The sequence below is a fragment of the Bombina bombina genome, chromosome 4 (genome assembly GCF_027579735.1).
Source record: "Bombina bombina isolate aBomBom1 chromosome 4, aBomBom1.pri, whole genome shotgun sequence".
Taxonomy (NCBI): Eukaryota; Metazoa; Chordata; class Amphibia; order Anura; family Bombinatoridae; genus Bombina; species Bombina bombina.
The window spans coordinates 734,386,785-734,412,196 of NC_069502.1; the positions used below are offsets into that span (position 1 = coordinate 734,386,785).

Consider the following 25,412-nt stretch of genomic DNA (forward strand, 5'->3'; position numbering starts at 1 on the left):
AGAAAAGTCAAGCGTGCAGCTGCCAAGATGCCACTTGCCACCAGTTTGGCCATATTTCAGAGCTGCAACATCACTGGAGTGCCCAAAAGCACAAGGTGTGCAATACTCAGAGACATGGCCAAGGTAAGAAAGGCTGAAAGACGACCACCACTGAACAAGACACACAAGCTGAAACGTCAAGACTGGGCCAAGAAATATCTCAAGACTGATTTTTCTAAGGTTTTATGGACTGATGAAATGAGAGTGAGTCTTGATGGGCCAGATGGATGGGCCCGTGGCTGGATTGGTAAAGGGCAGAGAGCTCCAGTCCGACTCAGACGCCAGCAAGGTGGAGGTGGAGTACTGGTTTGGGCTGGTATCATCAAAGATGAGCTTGTGGGGCCTTTTCGGGTTGAGGATGGAGTCAAGCTCAACTCCCAGTCCTACTGCCAGTTTCTGGAAGACACCTTCTTCAAGCAGTGGTACAGGAAGAAGTCTGCATCCTTCAAGAAAAACATGATTTTCATGCAGGACAATGCTCCATCACACGCGTCCAAGTACTCCACAGCGTGGCTGGCAAGAAAGGGTATAAAAGAAGAAAATCTAATGACATGGCCTCCTTGTTCACCTGATCTGAACCCCATTGAGAACCTGTGGTCCATCATCAAATGTGAGATTTACAAGGAGGGAAAACAGTACACCTCTCTGAACAGTGTCTGGGATGCTGTGGTTGCTGCTGCACGCAATGTTGATGGTGAACAGATCAAAACACTGACAGAATCCATGGATGGCAGGCTTTTGAGTGTCCTTGCAAAGAAAGGTGGCTATATTGGTCACTGATTTGTTTTTGTTTTGTTTTTGAATGTCAGAAATGTATATTTGTGAATGTTGAGATGTTATATTGGTTTCATTGGTAAAAATAAATAATTGAAATGGGTATATATTTGTTTTTTGTTAAGTTGCCTAATAATTATGCACAGTAATAGTCACCTGCACACACAGATATCCCCCTAAAATAGCTATAACTAAAAACAAACTAAAAACTACTTCCAAAACTATTCAGCTTTGATATTAATGAGTTTTTTGGGTTCATTGAGAACATGGTTGTTGCTCAATAATAAAATTAATCCTCAAAAATACAACTTGCCTAATAATTCTGCACTCCCTGTATATGTATGTGTAAATATGTGTATATACACATAAAGATATATGTATATAAGCATATACATACATATTTACTGGGAACGCAAAGTTCCCATAGACCGCAATGTAAAGGCACTTTCAGTACCTTTTTTTTCCCTTACTACCGCGTACTTTACGCCCAAAATACTTCCTATGCAGTTATTTTATTAGAGAAAAAGCTACCATTTTTATTTTTTAATAAAAATACACAATTATTTTTTTTAAATAAAAATACACAATTATTTTTTTTTAATAAAAATACACTAACTGTATTTTGGGGGCATTTGAGGCACATTTATACAATTAACCAGAGATCTGATCTCTGGTTAATTTTATAAGTGCTAATTGTTACCGCAAGCTCTCTGTAGAAATAACCAGCCACTTGTAATGGCTGGTTAATTATTGTGCGCTCGCAAAACATAAATTATGCTTACCTGATCATTTTATTTCTATCGTGGGGAGGAGAGTCCACGGCTTCATTCATTACTTTTGGGAATAAAGAACCTGGCCACCAGGAGAAGGCAAAGACAACCCAGCCAAAGGCTTAAATACCTCCCCCACTCCCCTCATCCCCCAGTCATTCTGCTGAGGGAACAAGGAACAGTAGGATAAATATCAGGGTATAAATGGTGCAAGAAGATAAATTAAATTTAGGTCCTCCCTCCGGAGTTACGGGGGGAGCCATGGACTCTCCTACCCAAGATGGAAATAAAATTATCAGGTAAGCATAATTTATGTTTTCCATCTAAAGGGGAGGACAGTCCACAGCTTCATTCATTACTTTTGGGAAACATATACCCAAGCTTTAAAGGACACTGAATGAAACCGGGAGGGTAAAAGGCAGACCTTTATCTGAGGGCACCACAGCCTGTAAAACCTTTCTCCCAAAAGCTAAAACATCAAATTTGTAAAACTTTGTAAAAGTGTGTAAGGAGGACCAGGTAGCCGCCTTACAAATCTTCTCCATAGAGGCTTCATTCTTGAAGGCCCAAGACGAAGCCACAGCTCTAGTTGAATGAGCTGTGATCCTCTAAGGAGGTTTATGCCCCGCTGTCTCATAGGCCAAGCGAATCGAACTCCTCAACCAAAAAGACAAAGAAGTAGAAGAAGCCCTCTGCCCCTTGCGCTTCCCTGAATACATCACAAAAAAAGAGATGTAGACTGTCTGAAATCCTTTGTAGTCTGAAGATAGAACTTCAAGGCACGAATCACATCCAGATTATTAAGTAACCTCTCTTTAGAAGACGAAGGGTTAGGACACAAAGAAGGAACAATTATTTCCTGATTGATGTTACAATTAGACAGCAAAACTGGTGCGAAGAACTGCCTTATCCGCATGAAAACCAGGTAAGGAGGCTCGAATTGCAAGGCAGCGAGCTCCGATACTCTGCATGCCGATGCAATAGCCAACAGGAAGAGAACCTTCCAGGACAGAATCTTAATGTCAATGGAATGCATAGGCTCAAACGGAACCCTCTGCAATACCTTAAGGACCAAGTTTAAAAGATTCGAGACAGAGCCTGAACGAAAGATTGAATGTCAGGATGCTCAGTCAGTCTCCAGTGAAACAAGACTGATAATGCTGAGATCTGTCCCTTTAAGGAACTAGCGGCAAGACCCATCTCCAGACCCTCCTGGAGAAAGGACAGAATCCTGGATACCTTCACCTTGTGCCAAGGATATCCATGCTTCTCACACCAGGACAAGTCCTCCACACCTTATGGTAGATACAATGAGTGACTGGCTTCCTTGCGTGAACTAGAGTGTCAATCACACTTTCAGAAAAACCTCTCTTGGCTAAGACTAAGCGTTCAATCTCCATGCAGTCAGCCTTCAGAGAAACGAGATTTTGGGGACCCTGTTCCAGCAGATCCCAGCGACAGGGTAACCTTCATGGCGGAGAGGATGACATCCCCACCAGATCCGCAAACCACGTCCTCCGCGGCAACGATCAGGATGGCCGAAGCTCGCTCCTGTTTGATGCGTGCCACTAGACGAGGTAGAAGTGGTAATGGTGGAAAAATGTAAGGTAGGCTGAATTCCCAAGGCACCAGCTCTGCTTGGGGATCCCTCGATCTCGACCCGTATCGGGGTAGCTTGCATTTGAGTCTGGACGCCATGAGATCTATCTCTGGCGTTCCCCATCTGAGACAAATCTCTGCAAACACTTCAGGGTGAAGAAACCATTCTCCCGGATGGAAGGATTGCCTGCTGAAACAGTCCGCCTCCCAGTTGTCCACACCTGGAATGTGGATCGCTGAAAGCAAGCAGCTGTGGGACTCCGCCCACTCCAAAATCCCAGACACCTCCCTCATTGCTAGCTTAACTGATGGTTGATGTAAGCCACCAAGGTAATGTTGTCGATCGAGAATCTGATGAAGCTGAGCGAACCCAGAGGAGTCCATGCCCTCAGAGCATTGTAAATTGCTCGAAGTTCCAGAATATTTATCGGAAGGAGAGACTCCTCCCGAGTCCATTTTCCTTGTGCATCCTGGCACCCCAAACAGCTCCCCATCCTACGAGACTCGCATCCGTGGTCACAATCTCCCAGGACAGTTTCAAGAAGGATGTCCCCAGGGACAGATGCTCCGGACGGATCCACCAAGAGATGGAGTCCCTGGTTCAAGCATCCATGGATATACGCTGTGATAGATCTGAATGATCGCCGTTCCACTGTCTAAACATGCACAACTGAAGAGGTATTAGATGTAACCTGGCGAAAGGGATGACATCTATGCTGAGCCCAATCATCTCCATACACTGAGCCACCGAAGGGCTTGAGAAAGACTGAAGCGCAAGACAGGTGGATGCAATCTTCCTGTGTCGTTGATCTGTGAGAAATATCTTCATGGAGATAGAGTCTATTATCGTGCCTAGGAACTCCACCCTGTTGATGGAAACCAGAGAACTCTTTCCTGAGTTGATCTTCCAACCGTGCGATTGGAGCAAGAAAAGAAGAGCCCTCGAATGATCCTCTGCGAGACTGAACGACGGCGCCTGGACTAGGATGTTGTCCAAATAGGGCGCCACAGCAATGCCCCTGGATCTGGCCACTGCAAGTAGCGCCGACCAAGACTTTAGCCACAGAGTCCTGCAAGTTAATACGGAAAACCCTGACACCTTAGCGTTCAGGCGAATAATTTGAATATTGGCATCGCATTAGCGACCCTCAAGGCCTTAATTCTCTCCTGTATCTCGTCGATGGAAGTCTCCCTCTCAACCATATCACACAGGGATTCACACTAATATGTTGCAGCTCCGGGAACTACGGCTACAGCCGCTGCTGGTTGAAAAACAAACCCAGTGTGCTGAAACATTTTCCTTAACATGCTTTCCAACTTTTTATCCATGGTCTCTTTATATGACTAACTATCCTCGAGAGGAATAGTTGTCCACTTCGCAAGTGTGGAAATAGCACCATCCACCATAGGGAAAGTCCCCCACAGCTCGAGTTGAGATTCCGGGACAGGGGAATAGTTTCTTAAAGGAAGAAGAAGAGGGGAAGGAAGAACCTTATCGCTCCCATTCATTTTTAACCACCCTGTCCTCGTATACCTTATCAAGCTTAGGAATCGAAGGTTCCTCCGGAAGCTTCGGTTCCAGGACCTCCAGAGTAGCAAGCACTGGCTTCAGCAAAAAGCGCAAATTCTCTATCCTAAACCTAAAGTCAGGCTCCTCCGCAGCCGGAGGATGAGATGACACGGATTCCGACCCAGAAGGAGCCTCCTCCGAAGAATCAGAGTGGGCCTCGTCATCGTATAATGCCTCTGATATTTCCATAGGCAAAGAAAACCCCTGGGACACCATGATACGCCCTACGCTTGCGCTTAGCAGAACGTGGTAAGGCATGGATCACTTTCGATACCGCCGTTTGCAGTTGATCCTCAAAATCTGACGGCCAACTAATCTCTCCCGTAGGAGTAATGGTTGGACCCTGGGGCGCTGCATGTGCACTCGGAGATGAAAGCAGGGAACGCACCTCATTGGACGGGAACCCTCAGAGGTAGACGGCTCAGAAGTACTAGACATCCCTTTGTTTTTAGATATCGCAACTTTATCGAGGCATGTGGAACATAGTTGAGCAGGCTGATCTACAAGAACCTCCTCACAATAAACACAGGAATGAGACTTTGTTAAAGAGGGAGTACCCTCTAACGCGTCAGAGTCCTCCATAGCTTGCTCTTTTATTATGGATTAGATTAATTTAATAAACAGGCAACTTTATACCTCTAATGGCCAGGGCACTCACCACCTCCTATGACCCGGACTACAGAGACTGCTTCGTCTCCTGCACTGCAGATCAACAGAGGAAGTGGAGACCTCCACACCCGGTCACATTGGATGCCTCGCAGGAACGCCCCTGCACTAAAGAGAAAACGCGCCAAAACTGGCCACGCAAATACTCCCGGAAGTCAACCTAAAAGCTCCACCATTGCCAGAGCCTCATCTCGAACATAACACAGCAATCACACAATAAACAATATCATGTATAACCCCCCCCCCCCTGTTCAATAATATCCTTACCAAGAATATTAACCCTCGATTCCATAAGATAAATGGGCCACACTGTGACCCTGTCTTCTGCGTTATCATTATGTATAAAAAATGAAACGATCTTACCAGAATCTATGCCGTGGAACAGGAACAAGGCCCTTGAAGTGTGACAGGTAGAAGCATCACTCCTGACATAGACTTGAGTGCAGAAAGCAGGCAGCGAAACTTGTCAACTCTGATTGCTTGTGGAGCTGTTTATATGAGTCAGGATGGCTTCGCAGAAAGACTCTCCCTGCATCTCCGGACTCTAACTTTCACCTAGGCTCTCACTGAGAGGCTGACAGGACTACTTAAAACTCTAGTCCCATTCCGAAGAGTACTACCCTCCATAAGAGACTACTCCGAAACTCCTCTGCCATCCTCCTGTGACCAAAGGCAAAGAATGACTGGGGGATGAGGGGAGTGGGGGAGGTATTTAAGCCTTTAGCTGGGGTGTCTTTGCCTTCTCCTGGTGGCCAGGTTCTTTATTCCCAAAAGTAATGAATGAAGCCGTGGACTCTCCTCCCCTTTAGATGGAAACAGGCAAATCTGCACAATAAATTAGCACTCTACTTGTAATCTAGCCCATAGCTAGACAAGGGATTACAAAGTAACACATTGGGTTCATATAGTAAGATGGTGGTTAGCATTGTGGTCACACTGTTTTGTAAAGCTTGGGTAAAAATACACATTTCCTTTGTATATCGAATTATAATGAAATGTTTAATTGATTATGAACAATTTTAAAAATAAAAGGAATGTACGGGGAGTATAAACTATAAAATACGGCAATCTTTTTTTCTTTCAGAAATTAAAGAAACACAAACCCCAAAGTGTATATCTTACGATTAATAAAAAAAAACACCTTCAAATTGATTTCTATTATCAAATGTACTTTGTTCCTCTTTGTGAAAAAGCACGTTGTCAGTTTTAGGAGTTCTTAAAATGGCAGCAGTTTTGCAAGAATACTTTTAACAATGTTATACATTTGCAAAAGCAATAGATGGCACGTGCACACTAACTACATAGGTATCTCTTTAACAAAGAATACCATGAAAACAAAGCAAATTTAACAACAGTAGTAAATTAGAAATGTTTTAATTTGTATTTTAGTCTGTGTTTCATGTCCCTTTAAAGGGATAGGAAAGTTAAAATTAAACTTGCATGAGTCAGATAGAGCAGGTAATTTTAAGTCACTTTTAAATTCACTTCTATTTTCAAATTTGCTTCATTCTCTTAGTATCCCTTGTTAAAAAATGAATATGCACATATCATAAACTAGTGGGAGCTGCTGCTAATTGGTGCCTGCACACATTTGTCTCTTGTGATTGGCTAAATAGATATTTTCAGCTTCCTGTCAGTAGTGCAATGCTGTCCCGTCAGTAATGGATAACAAGAGAATGAAGAAAATTTGATAATAGAATTACATTGCAAAGTTGTTTAAAAGTGTATGTTCTATCTGTATCATAAAAGAAAATGTTGGAGTTTACTATCCCTTTAAGGAAAGTATTTGGAAAGATATGTATTTAAAACTAATGTTTCACAAACACTCAGAGTTGTAAAACTTTGAAAATCTAGAAATCCATGGAAATACCCTTTGAAATCTTGTAAATATGTGTAATTGGTCATATTTGTTGTGTACTATCACTTACCATATGTAAATTAGCTTGTGCACTTCTCAAAAAAAGCAAAAAACAACATTGTGTAGCATGGGCCTGTATACAAAAAAACATCATGCAAAAGACTAATCTCCTTTACCTGCTACAATTCGATTGTCTTGGTTCAACCTAGTAGAAATCACCAGAGACTTACCAAACAGTAGAATAGAAGCATGAACTATTTAGAAAGCGGCACACAAAGTCAGTAATCAAGCTGACAAAAAAAGACAAGTTTTTTTTATAAAACAATAGAGAAGAAAGAATTTTCTCAGAAATCTGTTAACAGCAGAGGCATGTACCTCATCTAGTTTGTAGTGCTTCAGAGACATGAGAACTCAAAACTGCTGGCTTGCACAAGTCTTCAGAAGAAATATCTACTTTAGATGCCCACAAAGTGGAAAATTTTCTTAAAGTGACAGAAAAAGCGATTAAAAAAACAAAAACAATCACCTTTTATAGCAAAAGTCTTCTAAGGGAAGACAGGTGTATTGAGAGGCATGGTATATGAAAAGTACCACAGGAAGAAATCAGCTACTGGCAAGACAACTTCCTTATCTTGAGGGAAGACCAAACACGATGAATAGTGGGGCAACTCTGTTTCTCAACTAATAATCCACCAAGAGGAATACTTTTCAGTGTAAGCTTACAGATGGATGCTTCCCTTAAATGTCTAAAAGAGATCACCAAAGCTTTTTAGAATAAAGGCAAATTCCATTGAGGCCCTACAAACTTGTTCTTAGATGGAATAAGAGCTACTGGTTGAAACATTGCAATACTAACTGCTTCAGACTGGAGTATGGTGCAAATTCAACTTGTCTGTTTTTATGTTGGTCGTCTCCAGATCGCCAATCTCTTTTTGCTGGCTTAAACTGTGTAGTGGTTTAGTCACACACTATGTACTGCAGGCAGAACCTGCAACCTCAGTTCAAAACTTATGCCAGGTCATCCAAAGTGCTTTACCACCAGTGAATTGCAGAAGCCTCGGTAATGCCCTCAATATGGCCCATTTCAAGGTAGCTGAGGGCAACATCCAAATACTCACTGTTGGGCAATGTAGGGACTTAAATGTTTCAGTAGCTTCAAATGCTTGGATAGGAAAATATAAAACATCCACTAGCCCGGGCTATGATGATTAGGAATATAGGTTAATATTTCCTATAATAATATGTCAAGGCTAATACAGCACAAATACCCTATATAAAAAAAATGTATGCAAAATGCAAAATAAAACTATAAAAATAAAATAAAAAATATATAAATTGAGAGGGTCATATCAAAATACTTGTGGCAGTGAAAAAGGTGCACAATGAGGAAAACTTCAGTTGCCAAAATAAGCAAGCTCTTGACTTGACACCTGATAGCTCACATCTAAAATACAAATATACAGCCCCACTAATTCATGTACCCACTTTGAATTCTATTAAAGTTTGCAGTGAAGTATTCTACCACCTGTCCAGCCTCCATAAAGTAATAACAAGCAATTGCAGTTCAAAGTAAATTCACAAGCAATCAGGTGAGAACCAGCACAAATGTCCAACAAGCCTATAATAATGTACAGAGATTGTGTAAAAGTATATACAAAAAATGGACGAATAAAAAGTGTCAGCATCTATACATACAAAGTGAAAGCCCCAATTCGAGTAATGACAAATATGGTGTGTCAATGGTTATACTATGAATGGGTTTGCCTAATAGCCTGAACTCGTTAAAGGGAAATTAAACTTTCTTGATTCAGATAGAGCAGGCAATTTTAAGCAACGTTCTAATTTACTCCTATTCTCATTTTGTCTCCGTTCTCTCTGTATCTTTTTTGAAAAAGCAAGAATGTAAGCATAGGAGCCGGCCCATTTTTGGTTCAGCACCTGGGTAGCGCATTCTGATTGGTATTTTAATGTAGCCACCAATCGGCAAGCGCTACCCAGGTGCTGAACCAAAAATGGTCCGGTTCCTAATCTTACATTCAAATAAAGATACCAAGAGAACGAAGACAAATTGATAATAGGAGCAAAATAGAAAGTTGTTTAAAATTGCCTGCTCTATCTGAAGCATGGAAGTTTAATTTCGACTACACTATTCCTTTAATATCCATCCTGTCTAGGATTTCAAGCTTTTAAGTTAAAGAACCAGTAAATACAGCAATATGATTGGCTGCCGCACTAAAACGACTTAAAAAAAGGAAGAGCAGTCTAGTGAAGGGCAGACGAAGGTATGAGAAGAAAAGGATGTCAGATTAATGTATAACTTTCGTTCGGCGCATAAATAGTAAGAATTTATCAATAAACCATATACTAAAGTCTAACGTTTATTTTCATTATGGACCCTAGGCTAAAGTGTGTTTAGCTCCTGCAAAGGGGTTAAACACATAATAGAAATACCGCTCTGGACTCGCAGAGCACTGTTAGTCCCGAGCGGAAAATGCAGCTGATCTAATCAAGGACTAGACGCACAACTCAAATGTTGAACTAACGCTGCTGACTGGATCTGCTGCATTTTCTGTTCTGGACCAGCAGTGCTCTGCGAGTCCCGAGCTGAATTTCTACTATGTATTCAAGCACACAGTAGTCTGTGGTTGATGGTCTTAAAATGCCATGCTCTAATGGTTTACAGCGTGTATCCTTTTGACTATAATGGTCCTTTAAAGTATATATTAGGACTGTGCAACCTTTTTATATGAGATGCCATATTTATTCTCAAAGGAAACAATTACATATTTAATTGTAAACAAATCTTATAACGTGCAGTTACTTTGTAAAATAAATAATTTCTTGTCAACCAATGAGCTTATATTCAACAGACGAGAATTGTACCTTCTGTTGGTTTTGTATAAAAATAAACAACTTTAAACAAAAAATTTTTTTTTTAAATTATGCTTTTTTTTCTGCATTTGTTTATAATTTAATGGCCCTTTCATAGCCAATACAGAAACAAAAAACAAACAAACAAAAACAATATGACTAATATATAGTCAGAAATTAATTTGCAACCAGTATTAAAAATGTAGACTTCAGAAATTCAAAAGTCATTGCATAATAAAGCTTGTTAAAGGGACAGTCTACTCCAGAATGTTTATTGTTTAAAAAATAGATAATCCCTTTATTAACCATTTCCCAGTTTTGCATAACCTACACGGTTATATTAATATACTTTTTACTGCAGTGATTATTTTGTAAGTAAGCCTCTGCAGGCTACCCCCTTTTTTAAGTTCTTTTAACAGAAATGTATTTAAGCCAATCAGTGCTGGCTCCTAGGTAACTCCACAGGCATGAGCACAATGTTATCTATATGGCACACATGAACTAACGCCCTCTAGCTGCGAAAATGCATTCAGATAAGAGGCGGTCTTCAAGGGTTTAAAGATTTGCATATGAGCCTTCCTATGTTTAGCTTTCAACTAAAAATACCAAGAGAACAAAGCAAATTTGATAATAAAAGTAAATTGGATAGTTTAAAATGACATGCCCAATTTGAATCATGATTTAATTTTTACTAGACTGTCCCTTTAAGAGATGAGCATTTTCAGTTCATTTTCCCTTATAAAGACACAGGTGACTAAATAAGAATATCGGCACACGGTTGAACAGCAAAGAAATAATATCTGACAGTTATAGAACAATTTTAAAACAAACATTCAGTTAGCGGGATGCTGTCTGTGCAGTTTAGAAAAGTAAAGCAGCGGACAATTTTTTTTTACCTTTTCTCATTCCACCAAAAGGATCCTTGTTAGGCTCATAAGCCATACGTCCCATCACGTCCGGCACATTCAATCCTTGTTGGTACGGTGCGTTAGGGGTCATAGAGTTACGCTTTGGGAAGGATGAGTCCCCCATATCTGAGAAAGGATCCTGCACGCTCACTGCGCTGTTTCTATATAAAGCCAAGAAAACACATTTGAAATCATACAATGGGAAACATTTGTAAATAAGTAGCTTGTCCTCATTCCAAGATTAATAGACAGTCTTTTAAATTGTGTGTATGCTTATATATATATATATATATATATATATATATATATATATATATAGTAATATAGTATATATATAGACCTATGGGAATATGTGTAAATGAAGCTAAATGCATAAATTAATGGTCAGCCAAATAGTATAATTTTAAGATTGCAGAGAAGGATTTAAGAAGCATTTAGATATAATCTAAAAGCCAAATTTTCAATTTAATAGGAAAAAAAATAGCGGAAAAGCAAGCACCCTTTGATGAAAATATTTTTTTAAAGTGATAAACGGAAGATAATTAGCTAATGTTTGAGTAGTGTAGAATACTAACCGAGAGAAAGAATTTTACACGTTAATGCAGTAGATTTTTTTTACCTTTGCCTTTATCTAAAGAAGCATTTGCCTAGAGCAGTGTTTTTCAACTAGTGTGCCGTGAGAGATCCTCAGGTGTGCCGCGGCAGACTGACAACAGTGTGACATATTTTTTAAATTTTGATTGTTTTTTACTCTGGGCCGTTTTTTTATTTTGAGTGAGATGATGACTGAGGGTAACTGCAGCGGCAGCTCGCCTCCCCGACCTATGTTCACACTTGGAAGGAACCCCCACAACACGTACCTAGTGCCGGCTCTACACGCAGCACAACGCAACACTTCAACCCCCCATGCATGCTGGCGCAGCTTTGCTACTCCTCCAGAACTGTATATCATGCTCCACATATAATCTTGTTCTCCACAGATAACACTTTTCCCAGTGTGGGGGTGTCCCTCTTTCAAATTTTGAAATATTGGGAGGTATGTGACAGACTCATCAGGCAGACATCATTTACAACCATGACATATTGACATTCATTCACAGACAATCATTATGATTGTTTGTGAATGAATGTCAATATGTCACGTATAGTTTGTAGGAGGCATGGCATGACAGCACAGTACAGTATGTGTGTGTGTATATATATATATATATATATATATAGAGAGAGAGAGAGAGAGAGAGAGAGAGACAGAGAGACAGAGAGAGATGGACTGGCCTAGAGGTTAGCTGCAACACCAGGATGAATTATGGGAACCCACTAACAAGGTATAAGGATACACACTCTCCAGCATTCCTAAGTTCTAAGCATTAACAATTCAATTCCACCATTAACAGGGAGGTAAATTATTTATTTATTGTTGTTGTTCATTAAAGGGACAGTATACTATAAAATAGTTTTTCCCTTAATGCGTTTCCAATTACTTTTTTACCAGCTGCAGAGAATAAAATGTATGAGATTTGCTTTTTTAATGCTTATTTGTTTATATGAATTAGGTGATTTTGTGTTTTAAAGCCACAACCTAATAAAATGGGTTGAGCTTGTAGGTATAATCAGATCTCATTACTTTATCACATTGTGTACATATACCTGCTTCTTTATCTTATATCTGTCCATAAAACAATCATCAATACTTGGAGAGAACAATGGAAAATTAACATTTTATTACTTTATCTCTTCTATAACCCACTGGGAGTGTAATTTATTCTACTGGCTGTGTTAACACAGCTTGGCCTCGTGGCCAAAAACTTTCAGGATGGGTGGGGATACCACAGGCTAAATAAACTAATTCAAATGCCAATATAAGGGTAATGGAAATACTTGTAAATAATTTAATACACTCCAGCAGGTAAAGTGGATCATTGGGCACAAATTAAAGGAGAGAAAAAATTTGAGTAAACTGTCCCTTTAAAGAAACCTTTCGACCAAATACCAGCATACAAGAACTCTACAGAATAACTTGTTTGGGTACAAATTTTTTTTACTTATAATGCTCAAGCGTAAATATAATTTGCTAGATCGCAATACAGATTGCAGAATCTAGTGCCCAATGTTTCCAATTTAGTATTTCATGAAGGCACCCCGAGAAAATCATACTAATGCTTTTCATAACTCTATAGTCAATTATTCTCATCTATAGTCTTTTAGGAGAAATCAGTTACTGTAAAATGTACCATCAAGACTTATGGAACATGTATGTTCTATGTTAGATAAATCTTACCAATATTAATTACAAACCATTTGCTTTTTGATGGATTACAAACAATATACTTGTTATTTTTCAATTATTTGATTTTAAACCGGATTTACTAATACAGTATCATAAAGATTCATACTTGCTTTCAATAGTCATAAAAGGAAACCTATGATTAACACTCCATGAATATATTATAAAGAGCTAACATTTGATCTCCTTTCAAGATTGTAACATGGAAATGTTCATATAGACACAAGAATGTGATTTTATGGTAAATCAAGATTTTCGAACATTGTGTAACATCCAAGATATGTAATTGTACTTCATTTAGAGGAAAATCTGGGGCAAGATGTTGGAAGAGGTAAATGCATTTAGTGGAAATGCTGAAAACAGTCTTAATACCACATTACCAGGGTGCAAAGACTAAATATGACTCCTCAGCGCAACTTTTCCAGAAAATCAAGGGAGTGGTTGACATGTAGTGTTTTATAAGCAAGCACCTCTATAGCACCAGGAAATCCTTAATGTTAAACACATACAACAAGATTTTAGACAGCATAACTAAATAGCACTTAAAATGCAGTAGTTTTATATGTTTAACTTACCTTCCAATCGACATAGGTTGCATTTGACCATGAGGTGTTGATGCAGGTGTTGGAGGTTTTAAATCCCCAATCATCTCAGCAGTGGAATTACTGCCTGTTGACTGGGGTGTATGTGGGCCTTGGAGGGAGCCAGAGTTAGCTGACAAGATAAAAAAAAGACTTTATTAACATTCTAAAATAAAGGGACACTCAAGTTAAAATTAAACTTTCTTGATTCAGATACAGCATGCAATTTTAAACAACTTTCCAATTTATTTCCATTAACAAAATGTGCAGTCTTTTTATATTTATACTTGTTGAGTCACCAGTACCTACTAAGCATGTGCAAGAATTCACAGAATATATGCATTTGTGATTGGCTGATGGCTGTCACATGATGCAGGAGGAGTAAAAATAGACATAACTTTGAAATTTGTCAGAAAAAAAATAATTTACTGCTTATATAAAGGGCCTGATATTCAAAACCTCACCAGCATGGAAACAAATTACGTAAAATCTTTGGGATTTTTTAAACCTTGTATTGTAATGTATGAATCTCAGTTTCACATAAATAACACTACCATAGCAACATAAATATGTCTCAAGTTAAAATTTGCGTTTCTATTTTTTTTTTTTAAGGGCCTCACCATACCGACGAGACTTCTTAGAATATCTCACCTACGTGGCGAGGTTTTGTATATCAGGCCCTAAGTGCTATTGCATTGTCTTTTTTTCATGAAATTGTTGATTATGCAAATCTACTGTATTTACTGGTTCTTTCATTTTTAAAGCATTACATTTTCCCCTCATGTTAGTGTATTGAAGAGGTTCCATAACTAAAATTCAGTGGGATTCTTTACTATTGCAAAAAACAAACAACTTTTTTTTTGCCTTTTTACAATAAAGATATAAAAAGTGTAATTATTGCTCTTAATAAATTATGTGTAAATTGTATAGTATGGTTCTTCTAAAGAAAATACAGCCTACGTTTAGCATTGACAAAAACTTATAGAAAAAGAATCACGAAAATTTGAGACGTTGGTATCTCCTTTATGTAGAATCTTAAAGGGACACTCAGGTTAAATTACATTTTCATGATTCAGATACAGCATGCAATTTTAAACAACTTTCCAATTTACTTCCATTAAAAAAAATGTGCACAGTCTTTTATATTTACAATTTTTGAGTCACCAGATCCTACTGAGCATGTGCAAGAATTCACAGACTATACGTATATGCATTTGTGATTGGCTGATTGCTATCACATGGTACAAGGGGAGTGGAAATATACATAAAATTGAAATTTGTTATAAAAAAATCTACTACTCATTTGAAGTTCAGACTAAGTGCTATTGCATTGTCTTGTTATCTTGCATTTGTTGATTATGCAAATCTAATGTGTTGACTGGTCCTTTAAGAACCTATTTACCGGTTAGTCAGAAACGATATATTCTATAACCACAAAAAAAAACTATAATAACCAATGTGCACTTTATGCCAGGACCAATATTTACTATATCATTATTTTCTATACACACAAATTCACTTTGCTTAAAGGAAAAGTCTAGTCAAAATTAAACTTTCATGATTCAGATAGAGCATGCAATTTTAAGCAACTTACCAATTTACTCCTATTATACTTTTTTCTTCGTTCTCTTGGTATCTTATTTGAATGTAAGCTTAGAAGCCGGCCCATTTTTGGTTCAGCTCCTGGGTAGTGCTTGCTGATTGGTGGCTACATTTAGACACCAAGCAGAAAGCGCTACCCAGGAGCTGAACCAAAAATGGGTCAGCCCCTATGCTTACATTCTTGCTTTTTCAAATAAAGATAACGAAGAAAAAAAGATAATAGGAGTAAATTAGTAATTTTCTTAAAATTGCATTCTCTATCGGAATCATAAAAGTTTAATTTTGACTTGACTGTCCCTTTAAATTAGCTTAAGATTCATAAAGCTCAATATGTGTCCGTCAAAAAACAATGCGTGCAACTGTACATTATAGACAAACCAGCTTCTAAGTTCCTGAGTCAGTCGGTCAGGAGTCCATACACCCATAATTAAAGCAAGTGCTTCAGCATCTTCCAGAACAGGAATCTCTGGTTTTAACGGGACATTAAAGTAATTTTCTATATATCTATCCATCCATCCATCCATCCAGAGAGAGAGAAAGATTGTATCAGCCATTAAAAGGACAGTATAGTATAAAATAGTTTTTTCCTTAATGTATTTCCAATAACTTTTTTTACCAGCTGTTAAGTATACAATGTATGAGATTTGCTTTTTTAAGTCTTATTTTGTGCATATGAATTAGCTGATTTTGTGTTTTGAAGCCACAACCTAATAAAATGGGTTGAGCTTGTAGGTGTAATCAGATATCATTACTTTTATCACATTGTGTACATATACCTGTTTCTTTGTCTTATATCTTTCTGTAAATCAATCATCAATACTTGGAGAGAACAATGGAAAATTAACAATGTATTACCTCATCTCTTCTATAACCAACTGATAGTGTAATTTCTTCTACTGGATGTATTAACACAGCTTGGCCTTGAGGCCAAAAACTTTCAGGATGGGTGGGGACACCACAGGCTAAATAAACTATTTCAAATGCTAATATAAGGGTAATGGAAATACTTGTAAACAATTAAATACACTCCAGCAGGTAAAGTGGATTATTGGGAACATATTAAAGGGGAGAACATTTGCATTGAAAAAGACCCATATAAAAAATAAACAATTTTAAAAGCATTTAAAATGGTCCTTCTATTAATCGGCTTGAAAACTCTGGTAAACATGGTTATATTATCTCTCTTATCTATGTCCAGTTATGGCTCTCTCTAAATTAATTTGTCCACTGCCAAGACAGGTATTTTACAGCAAAAGCAAACAAAATAAATAATTAACTTATATTACATTGTAATTGAAGGGACTCAAGTCAAAATAAATGTTTATGATTGATAGTGTGTGTAGTTTTAAGACACTTTTTAACTTACTTCCATTATCAAATTTTGCACAGTCTTTTTATATTCACACTTTCTGTGTAACAAGATCCTACTGAGCATGTGCATAAGCTCACAGGGTATACGTATACTAGTCTGTGATTGGCTGATGTCTGTCACATGATACATGGTGTCGGAAAATGGGCAAAAAAATAAAATGTGTCAGAAAAAAAATCTACTGCTTATTTGAAATTTAAAGTAGGTGTTAAATAATTGTCTTTTTATTGTGCACTTGTTAATTATGCAATTCTACTAAGTGGTCCTTTAAACATTTTATAGTACAATTTAAAAGTGTGCCATGACCCTTTAAATGGACACAACACAACAGAACAAATATGATCGTGAAAGTACTAGCCATCTTTTTCAAGATTGAGGAATTCTTCAAAATACCACTGTAAAGGCCTAGATTGGCTGAATAAGGTAAAACTGAGCAAAAGTGCTGCAAACACAAATCAATACTTCCTAATTGTTTGTTATTGTTCCATATCAACAAACTTTCTAAAACGTTAAAGGGACATTAAACACTTTGAGATGGTAATATAAAATGATAAATTGTATATAATAAAACAACTCTACAATATACTTTCATTATTTATTTTGTCCTCTTTGCCTGTAATTCCATTCTGAAATTGTGAGCTTTTCAGTTCCTGTTAGAAATGGAAGTGCAAGACACTGTTAAATCCAACACAACCATTGGCTGCACACTCTAGTGACCTATTTATAACTGTCCCTAATTGGCCACAGCAGAGAAAATAACACAAGTTACAACATGGCAGCTCCCAGTGTTTTATAGACACTAAAACTTTACACTTATTTTGTCACTTTTTAAACAACTAATGAAACTTTAAAAAATACATCTACATGTTAGTCATGGACTAATCTTTTCTTTGAATGCATCATTCTATCTAGCATGTATTTAGTGTTTAATGTCCCTTTAAACGTGTGTGTTAGAAAATTTGGTATTTTAGGCATTCTTGTAATAATGTACATTTTTAAAGTACAAGAGCCAATAAATAGAATTCACAGCTCTTATTTATGGCGAGTAGTGCATTCCCTTACAGTGACTTCTGATGAGTTAAATAAACAATGAATGTGGTCTTTCAGACGAAAATTAATACCTGGCAGGATAAGTTATGCAAACCTAATGCCACCAGCTCCAAACGCATACTCTAAAGTAAACAAAAGAAAGGTTATTAAAGGTTAAGCACACTGCATTTTTCAGACTTTGCAGGCCGACATCATGCTGGGAAGATAATTTACACAGCATGAATTTACTGGCCTAATTCTGGCTGAGGTGGAGGGATCGGGTGGGGTGGAAGAAACAGCGCTGGAACACGTCACTGATTCTGCCGTGAACAGAGGTCATAATAAGGACATCTTTGTTTACAAACCCAGGGAAACCCATTCCACCCCCTTCCTCTATTCATCCTCTGGGGAATCCCTTTTGGCTCCTTGACAGACTATGACATCACCTGTCAGCTAATAATAGAAAATTCAGCCAGCCACATGCCAGGAAAGATGGATGGCTTTTTGGTAGCAGGCTTACTAATTATGACCGGGTGTCTCAGCTGTGCTTAGAAAGATTTTTTTCTCTCTCCTTTCTTTCTAAGGGATTTTCTCATTGTGAAATGTGCCTTGCAAATCCATAACAGAGCTGAAAAGAGGTGACAGAGGAATTCTAGCAGAACAGGGTCACGTTGTGAAAATAAAGAATGGCTCGCTCAAGGAGAAGACATTCAAAGACTCATTAACAAGAATGCTGCTCTATACTAAAATATCTGGGTGCATGTACCCAGGTGATGGAAAACACTCAAATGTATATGTTGTATGACCTCTTAATAGGTAATAATGATATTTAAATTATTCTAGAAAGAAGCTTTAAGGGACACGAAACCCAAAATATTTATTTCATTATTCAGACACAGCATACAATGTTAAATAACTTTCCAATTTACTTCTATTATCAATTTTGTTTCATTCGCTTTATTTGTTGTTTGTTTGTGAAACGTTCGGATTTACCATTGGAACAAATAAAGGGGACTTTCATTCATGAAGTATAAAATACTTCATGCCGAAAGCTCCTTTGTTTGTTCCAAGCGATCGCCGCACTGAGCTGCTAAGGCAGCCCAACGGCAGAATGCATATTGCAGCGCAAAGCCGGATTTACCGCACAGCTATTGGCTAAGAGGTGGAAACGTCACCTCTCAGCCAAATAGCAAAGATAGCGTTCTACTGGTGGGCTGCCTTAGCAACTCAGTGCGGCGAATTGCTTGGAACAAACAAAGGAGCTTTCAGCATGAAAGTCCCCTTTATTTGTTCCAATGGAAAATCCTAGCGTTTCACAAATGCTAGGATTTACCATCACTTTAAAGAGTAATCCTAGGTGGGCTCATAGGAGCTCAGGAGTGTGCAAGTGTCTATCAGTCTAAGGAAGCAGTGTTTGAAGTGCTGTGTAAAAAATTACTACATACATTGTTGCAAACATTGCTGCTATAGAGTGATAAAGACTCAGGCACACTCCTGAGAAACTTTGAGCCTACCTAGGTTTACTTTTCAACAAAGGATACTAAGAGAACGAAACACATTAGATAACAGAAGCAATTTTGAAAGTTTTTAAAACAGCATGCTCTATCCAGAATAAAACACAGTAAAAAATAACAGCATTGATTATTGAAAAGATTTAAACTGTTTTCATTTGTGTACATATAATTGGGTAGGAAATACCAAATTTAAGGTGTAGAACTGGGTATACAATCAATACTTATCCAACAGTACACTTCATGTCTTATGTGACAAAGTGACAAATGATGAGATGGAAGAAATGTAAACAAAGCTACATTGACAGCTAAGGGACATTTGAATAAAACATTTTATTGCATTTAATATAGGGAATGTTAAAATCCAGATGCTAGGGATATACCTGCGTAGCACAGGTGAGGAAGGGCAGTGTTCTCCTTAGGACCCTTTTAATGGTTGCATCAACCAGATTATTTTACTGATCATCCGGTTAAAATGTTAACAAATAATAAGCTAAAATGAGCTAGTTATTAACAATTTGCAATGTTTATAGCTCAAATTATCATTAAATTAATTTACATTAATTTATGCAATTGATTTGTGCTTTAGCAGAAAATGTTATAATATTAGAAAGAATTAAACTACCCCCACCCGGCTGGCAAAACTTTCTGTGGAGAACACTAAAGGATATATTTTCCCCCCTTCTTCTAAAATCTCCACCCTCCCACTTCTCTATAACTGTCGATAACTCCATCATTACCCCTACCCCCCCCCCCCCCATGCCTGATGTCTCAGGGTAACACTTGACTCAGATCATTCTTTCACTCCTCACATTCAGTCCTTGGCTAAAGCCTGCCACTTCCACCTTTAAACATCTCTAAAATTAGACATTTCCTTACACAAGACAACTAAGATTTTAATCCACTCTCTCATCATTTCCCGCCTCGACTACTGCAACTCCATCCTCTCTGCCGCATAGCTCCTTTACAATCCATAATGAATGCCTCTGCCAGGCTTATCTTCCTTACACGTCGGTCTTCATCTGCTGCACCTCTCTGCCAATCCCTTCACTGGCTTCCTCTTCCTCTTGCCTCCAAGTTTAAACACAAAATTCTGACTTTGACATACAAAGCCCTCAACTGCACTGCTCCCCACTATATCTCAGGCTTTGTCTCCAGATACTCTCCTTCCCACCCCCTTCTCTCTGCTCTTGACCTCCTAATCTCCTCCTCTCTTCTTACCTCCTCAGATTCCCGTTTACAGGACTTCTCCAGACTGGCTCCCATCTTGTGGAACTCTCTGCCTCACTCCACAAGACTCTCCCCTAATTTTGAAAGCTTCAAGCGCTTCTCTAAAGACTCTACTGTTCTGGGATGCATACAACCTACACTAACCTTTCCTAATACCAGTTCCTCTCCTCCATTGCTATCCGCCACAAACCCCCTCAGCATGTAAGCCTAAGAGCCCAACTTCAGATCACCTTCATAAGAGCCGACTACAACAGTGCGACTCTCGGCAGGGCCCTCTACCCATTTGATCCCTATAAATGCTACCTATGTTTATAGCGCTGCAGAATCTGTTGGCGCACTACAAATAACCGATAATAATAATAAAAAGGGTATCCCAAAAATATAGTCTGTCACTGGAGGATAAATACTGGACAGCTCAGTTTTAGAACAAATAGATGTGACAAACATTCATTATTTTAAAAGGATCTCACATCATTATGCAGTGCAGTGTATTCACTATTAGTGTATAGATACTCGCATCATTATAAAGTGCAGCGTGTTCACTATTACTGGATTGATACACACATTATACAGTGCAGTGTATTCATTATTAGTATATATATATATATATATATATATATATATATATATATATATATATATACATATATATATATACATTCGAAAAATTAGAATATCGTGCAAAAGTTCATTTATTTCACTAATGCAACTTAAAAGGTGAAATTAATATATGAGATAAACTCATCACATGCAAAGCAAGATAGTTCAAGCCGTGATTTGTCATAATTGTGATTATGGCTTACAGCTCATGAAAACCCCAAATCCACAATCTCAGAAAATTAGAATATTGTGAAAAGGTGCAATATTCTAGGCTCAAAGTGTCCCACTCTAATCAGCTAATTAAGCCATAACACTTGCAAAGGGTTCCTGAGCCTTTAAATGGTCTCTCAGTCTGGTTCAGTAGGAATCACAATCATGGGAAAAGACTGCTGACCTGACAGTTGTGCAGAAAACCATCATTGACACCCTCCATAAGGAGGGAAAGCCACAAAAGGTAATTGCAAAAGAAGTTGGATGTTCCCAAAGTGCTGTATCAAAGCACATCAATAGAAAGTTATGTGGAAGGGAAAAGTGTGGAAGAAAAAGGTGCACAAGCAGCAGGGATGATCGCAGCCTGGAGAGGATAGTCAGGAAAAGGCCATTCAAAAGTGTTGGGGACTTTCACAAGAGCCACCACACACAGATGGATTCCGGACATGGGCTTCCAATGTCATATTCCTCTTGTCAAGCCACTCCTGAACAACAAACAACGTCAGAAGCGTCTTACCTGGGCTAAAGAAAAACAGACCTGGTCTGTTGCTCAGTGGTCCAAAGTCCTCTTTTCTGATGAGAGCAAATTTTGCATCTCATTTGGAAACCAAGGACCCAGAATATGGAGGAAGAATGAAGAGGCACACACTGCAAGATGCTTGAAGTCCAGTGTGAAGTTTCCACAGTCTGTGTTGATTTGGGGAGTCGTGTCATCTGCTGGTGTTGGTCCACTGTGCTTCATTAAGTCCAGGGTCAACGCAGCCGTCTACCAGGAGATTTTGGAGCATTTCATACTTCCTTCCACAGACGAGCTCTATGGGGATGCTGACTTCATTTTCCAGCAGTACTTGGCACCTGCCCACACTGCCAAAAGCACCAAAACCTGGTTCAATGACCGTGGGATTACTGTGCTTGATTGGCCAGCAAACTCGCCTGACCTGAACCCCATAGAGAATCTATGGGGCATTGCCAAGAGAAAGATGAGACATGAGACCGAACAATGCAGAAGAGTTGAAGGCCGCTATTGAAACATTGTGGTCTTCCATAATACCTCAGCAGTGCCACAGGCTGATAGCTTCCATGCCACGCCGCATTGAGGCAGTAATTGCTGCAAAAGGGGCCCAAACCAAGTACTGAGTACATACAGTATGCATGCTTATACTTTTCAGAGGTCCGATATTGTTCTATGTACAATCCTTGTTTTATTGATTGCATGTAATATTCTAATTTTCTGAGATTGTGGATTTGGGGTTTTCATGAGCTGTAAGCCATAATCATCACAATTATGACAAATCACGGATTGAACTATCTTGCTTTGCATGTAATGAGTCTATCTCATATATTAGTTTCACCTTTTAAGTTGCATTAGTGAAATAAATGAACCTTTGCATGATATTCTAATTTTTCGAGTTTCAACTGTATATATACACACACACACATCATTATACAGTGTGGTGCATTCATTATTTGTGAATAGATACACACATAATTTTATATATATAGTGAAGGGTGGTTTACTATTATTGTATAGATACACACATCATTATATATATATATATATATATATGCAGTTAACAGTGAACCTGCAGAGCGTAGGTTGGCGTCGGGCCAAACCCACATGGGTCCGGCCTGACGCCAACCTACGCTCTGCAGGTTCACTGTTACTGGCATTCCTACGGCTAAACACAGGCCCTCAATAACAGATACAAACAGCGGATACAGACAGAGGTAGAGGTTTGCGGGACTTCCGGACCAAACAGTGATATTATTTTGCTATCACTTTACTTACTTTTTGTAACTTTGTTTTATCTTGCGCTTTTTAAGTGTATATTAAATGTTTTACTCTTAGAGTGGGTAGCGCTCGTATTCCCTTTCTAGTAACACATCATTTTATATATATATATATATATAGAAGATCATGTCCGATAGACATCGATGAATGCCTACAGCATATACTGTCTGCATTTATCATTGCACAAGTAGTTCTTGTGAACTGCTTGTGCAATGCCGCCCCCTGACATTTGCGGCCAATCAGCCACTAGCAGGGGGTATCGTATAGGATCAGCCACTAGCAGGGGGTATCGTATAGGATCAGCCACTAGCAGGGGGTATCGTATAGGATCGGGCAGATTGCAGACCGCAGCCTCAGAGGCAGCGGACAAGTAATGAAGCAGCGGTCTTAAGACAGCTGCTCCATAATTGCTGTTTCCGGCGAGCCAAACATGGGCATCAGGTGCCATTCAACCCTTAAAGGGACATTATACACTCATTTTTTCTTTGCATAAATGTTTTGTAGATTATCTATTTATATAGCTCATAAAGTTTTTTTTGTAAAAAAAATGTATAGTTTTGATTATTTTTAAATAACATTGCTCTGATTTTCAGACTCCTAACCAAGCCCCAAAGTTTTATGTGAATACTGTCAGCTGCCTTCTCCAGCTTGTTCCTGTTTGTGTAAAGGGTCTTTTCATATGTAAAAGAAGGGGAAGGGGGGGCAGTGTCTTATTTCCCTCTTGCAGTGGGCTTTCCAGTTGCCTTTTCAACAGAGCTAAACTGACAGCTTCTAAGTAAGTTTTTGAACTGTTTTATACTGGATTTTTATATCAGTATCTGTGCATCTTATTCTTTATAGTAGTGTCTATTACATGCAGTTATATGAAAATTAGTGTATACTGTCCCTTTAATAAATTGGCCCCATAGTGTATAGATACTCACATCATTATACAGCACAGCATATTCAGAGTATACATGCTCATCACATTTCTACAGAGCAGTACTCATCAGGGTATAGTATAAAAACCCACAATATTATACTGCCAGTATATAAATACTCATTATCATTATAAAGTGCAGCTTTCCATAACCTCATTTATATTCACTGTCAGGAATCTCCCTGCTATTAACCAACTGCACAGCCTTTTTACAGAAAAATCAGCCCCAACGTATTATTATTATTTTTTATTGTTATCTAGTGAATAGCTCGCATGCAGGTCTATATGAGCTAACTCTGTAATAAAGTACACCTGAGTCATCGTGCCTTGTTGCTATTTTTGGTTTTATCAGCCCCAACGTACCCTACAACAGAGTGCTGCCCTGTGCTTAGCAGCAGATTTGTGTGGATGACACAAACTCATTAACTAAAAAAAAAAAAAAAGCTGTCCAAACAACATGGGCTAAAATTGTGTAAGGTTGTGTTGTGTCCTGCTACCTAATAAACGTGTAGAGCCAAGGGTGTCCCCCAGGTATGAGTTACTGCTGCTGTATGTGCAACTTTTTATTGTAAGTAGACATATAGTATGCATTTTTCACTTGCTTGGTCACCCACATTTATTTTTTACTCAATACACTTTAATTAATAGTCTTATTAGTCTTATTTCATTTTTATGCTGCCCTAGGCCCTGGGAAATCTCCAACTCCCCACCCCTAAACAATTTTAGTTCATATTAGGCAAAGGAAAGATAGAGGGGATCATTGGTTTGTAATAAAGTTAATACATAACTAACCAAAAAAATTTGCTGCCTCTCCAAATACAAATGCCCTAGTTAAAAATACAGTAAGCACCTTGTAATTACAAGACATTTCTGTTGTGTTGCTATAGAATAACATGTCAGCCAAGTCTTAAGATTTTTTAAAACAGATTGAAAAATAATTGCAGTAAAAATTATGGTAATCACCAAACTCCACCCACCGTTTTGTCTTATTTGAGCCAATCCAAGCTACAGCCTGCAGACAACAAGGCTAGCCCTGGTTATAATGTTAGTATAAAATACATTGTTTTGCAGTTGTTATCTGATAAAGCCAATTAGGGAATTGTAATTAGTAGGGTTAGCCATGCAAAGCCAGCAGGGTTCACTTCAAGTTCTGAGAATTAGAAAATGAGCCATTTTTAGAGCTTAATGGGACACTGTACCCAAATTTTTTCTTTTGTGATTCAGATAGAG

The 25,412-nt window shown here is 38.4% G+C and overlaps 1 protein-coding gene across 7 annotated transcripts in view; it reads right to left on the reverse strand.

Annotated features, from left to right (window-relative positions):
* The window catches only part of ARID1B (AT-rich interaction domain 1B), an 807,057-nt gene that overhangs the window by 27,274 nt on the left and 754,371 nt on the right, over nucleotides 1-25,412 (reverse strand). For all 7 annotated transcript variants that reach the window (XM_053710956.1, XM_053710958.1, XM_053710954.1 and 4 more), the window contains 2 exons: nucleotides 13,915-14,053; nucleotides 11,044-11,216 (listed from right to left, as the gene is read on the reverse strand). In XM_053710956.1, coding sequence (XP_053566931.1) covers nucleotides 11,044-11,216; nucleotides 13,915-14,053 — 312 coding nt within the window. The remainder of the gene's footprint in view (nucleotides 1-11,043; nucleotides 11,217-13,914; nucleotides 14,054-25,412) is intronic.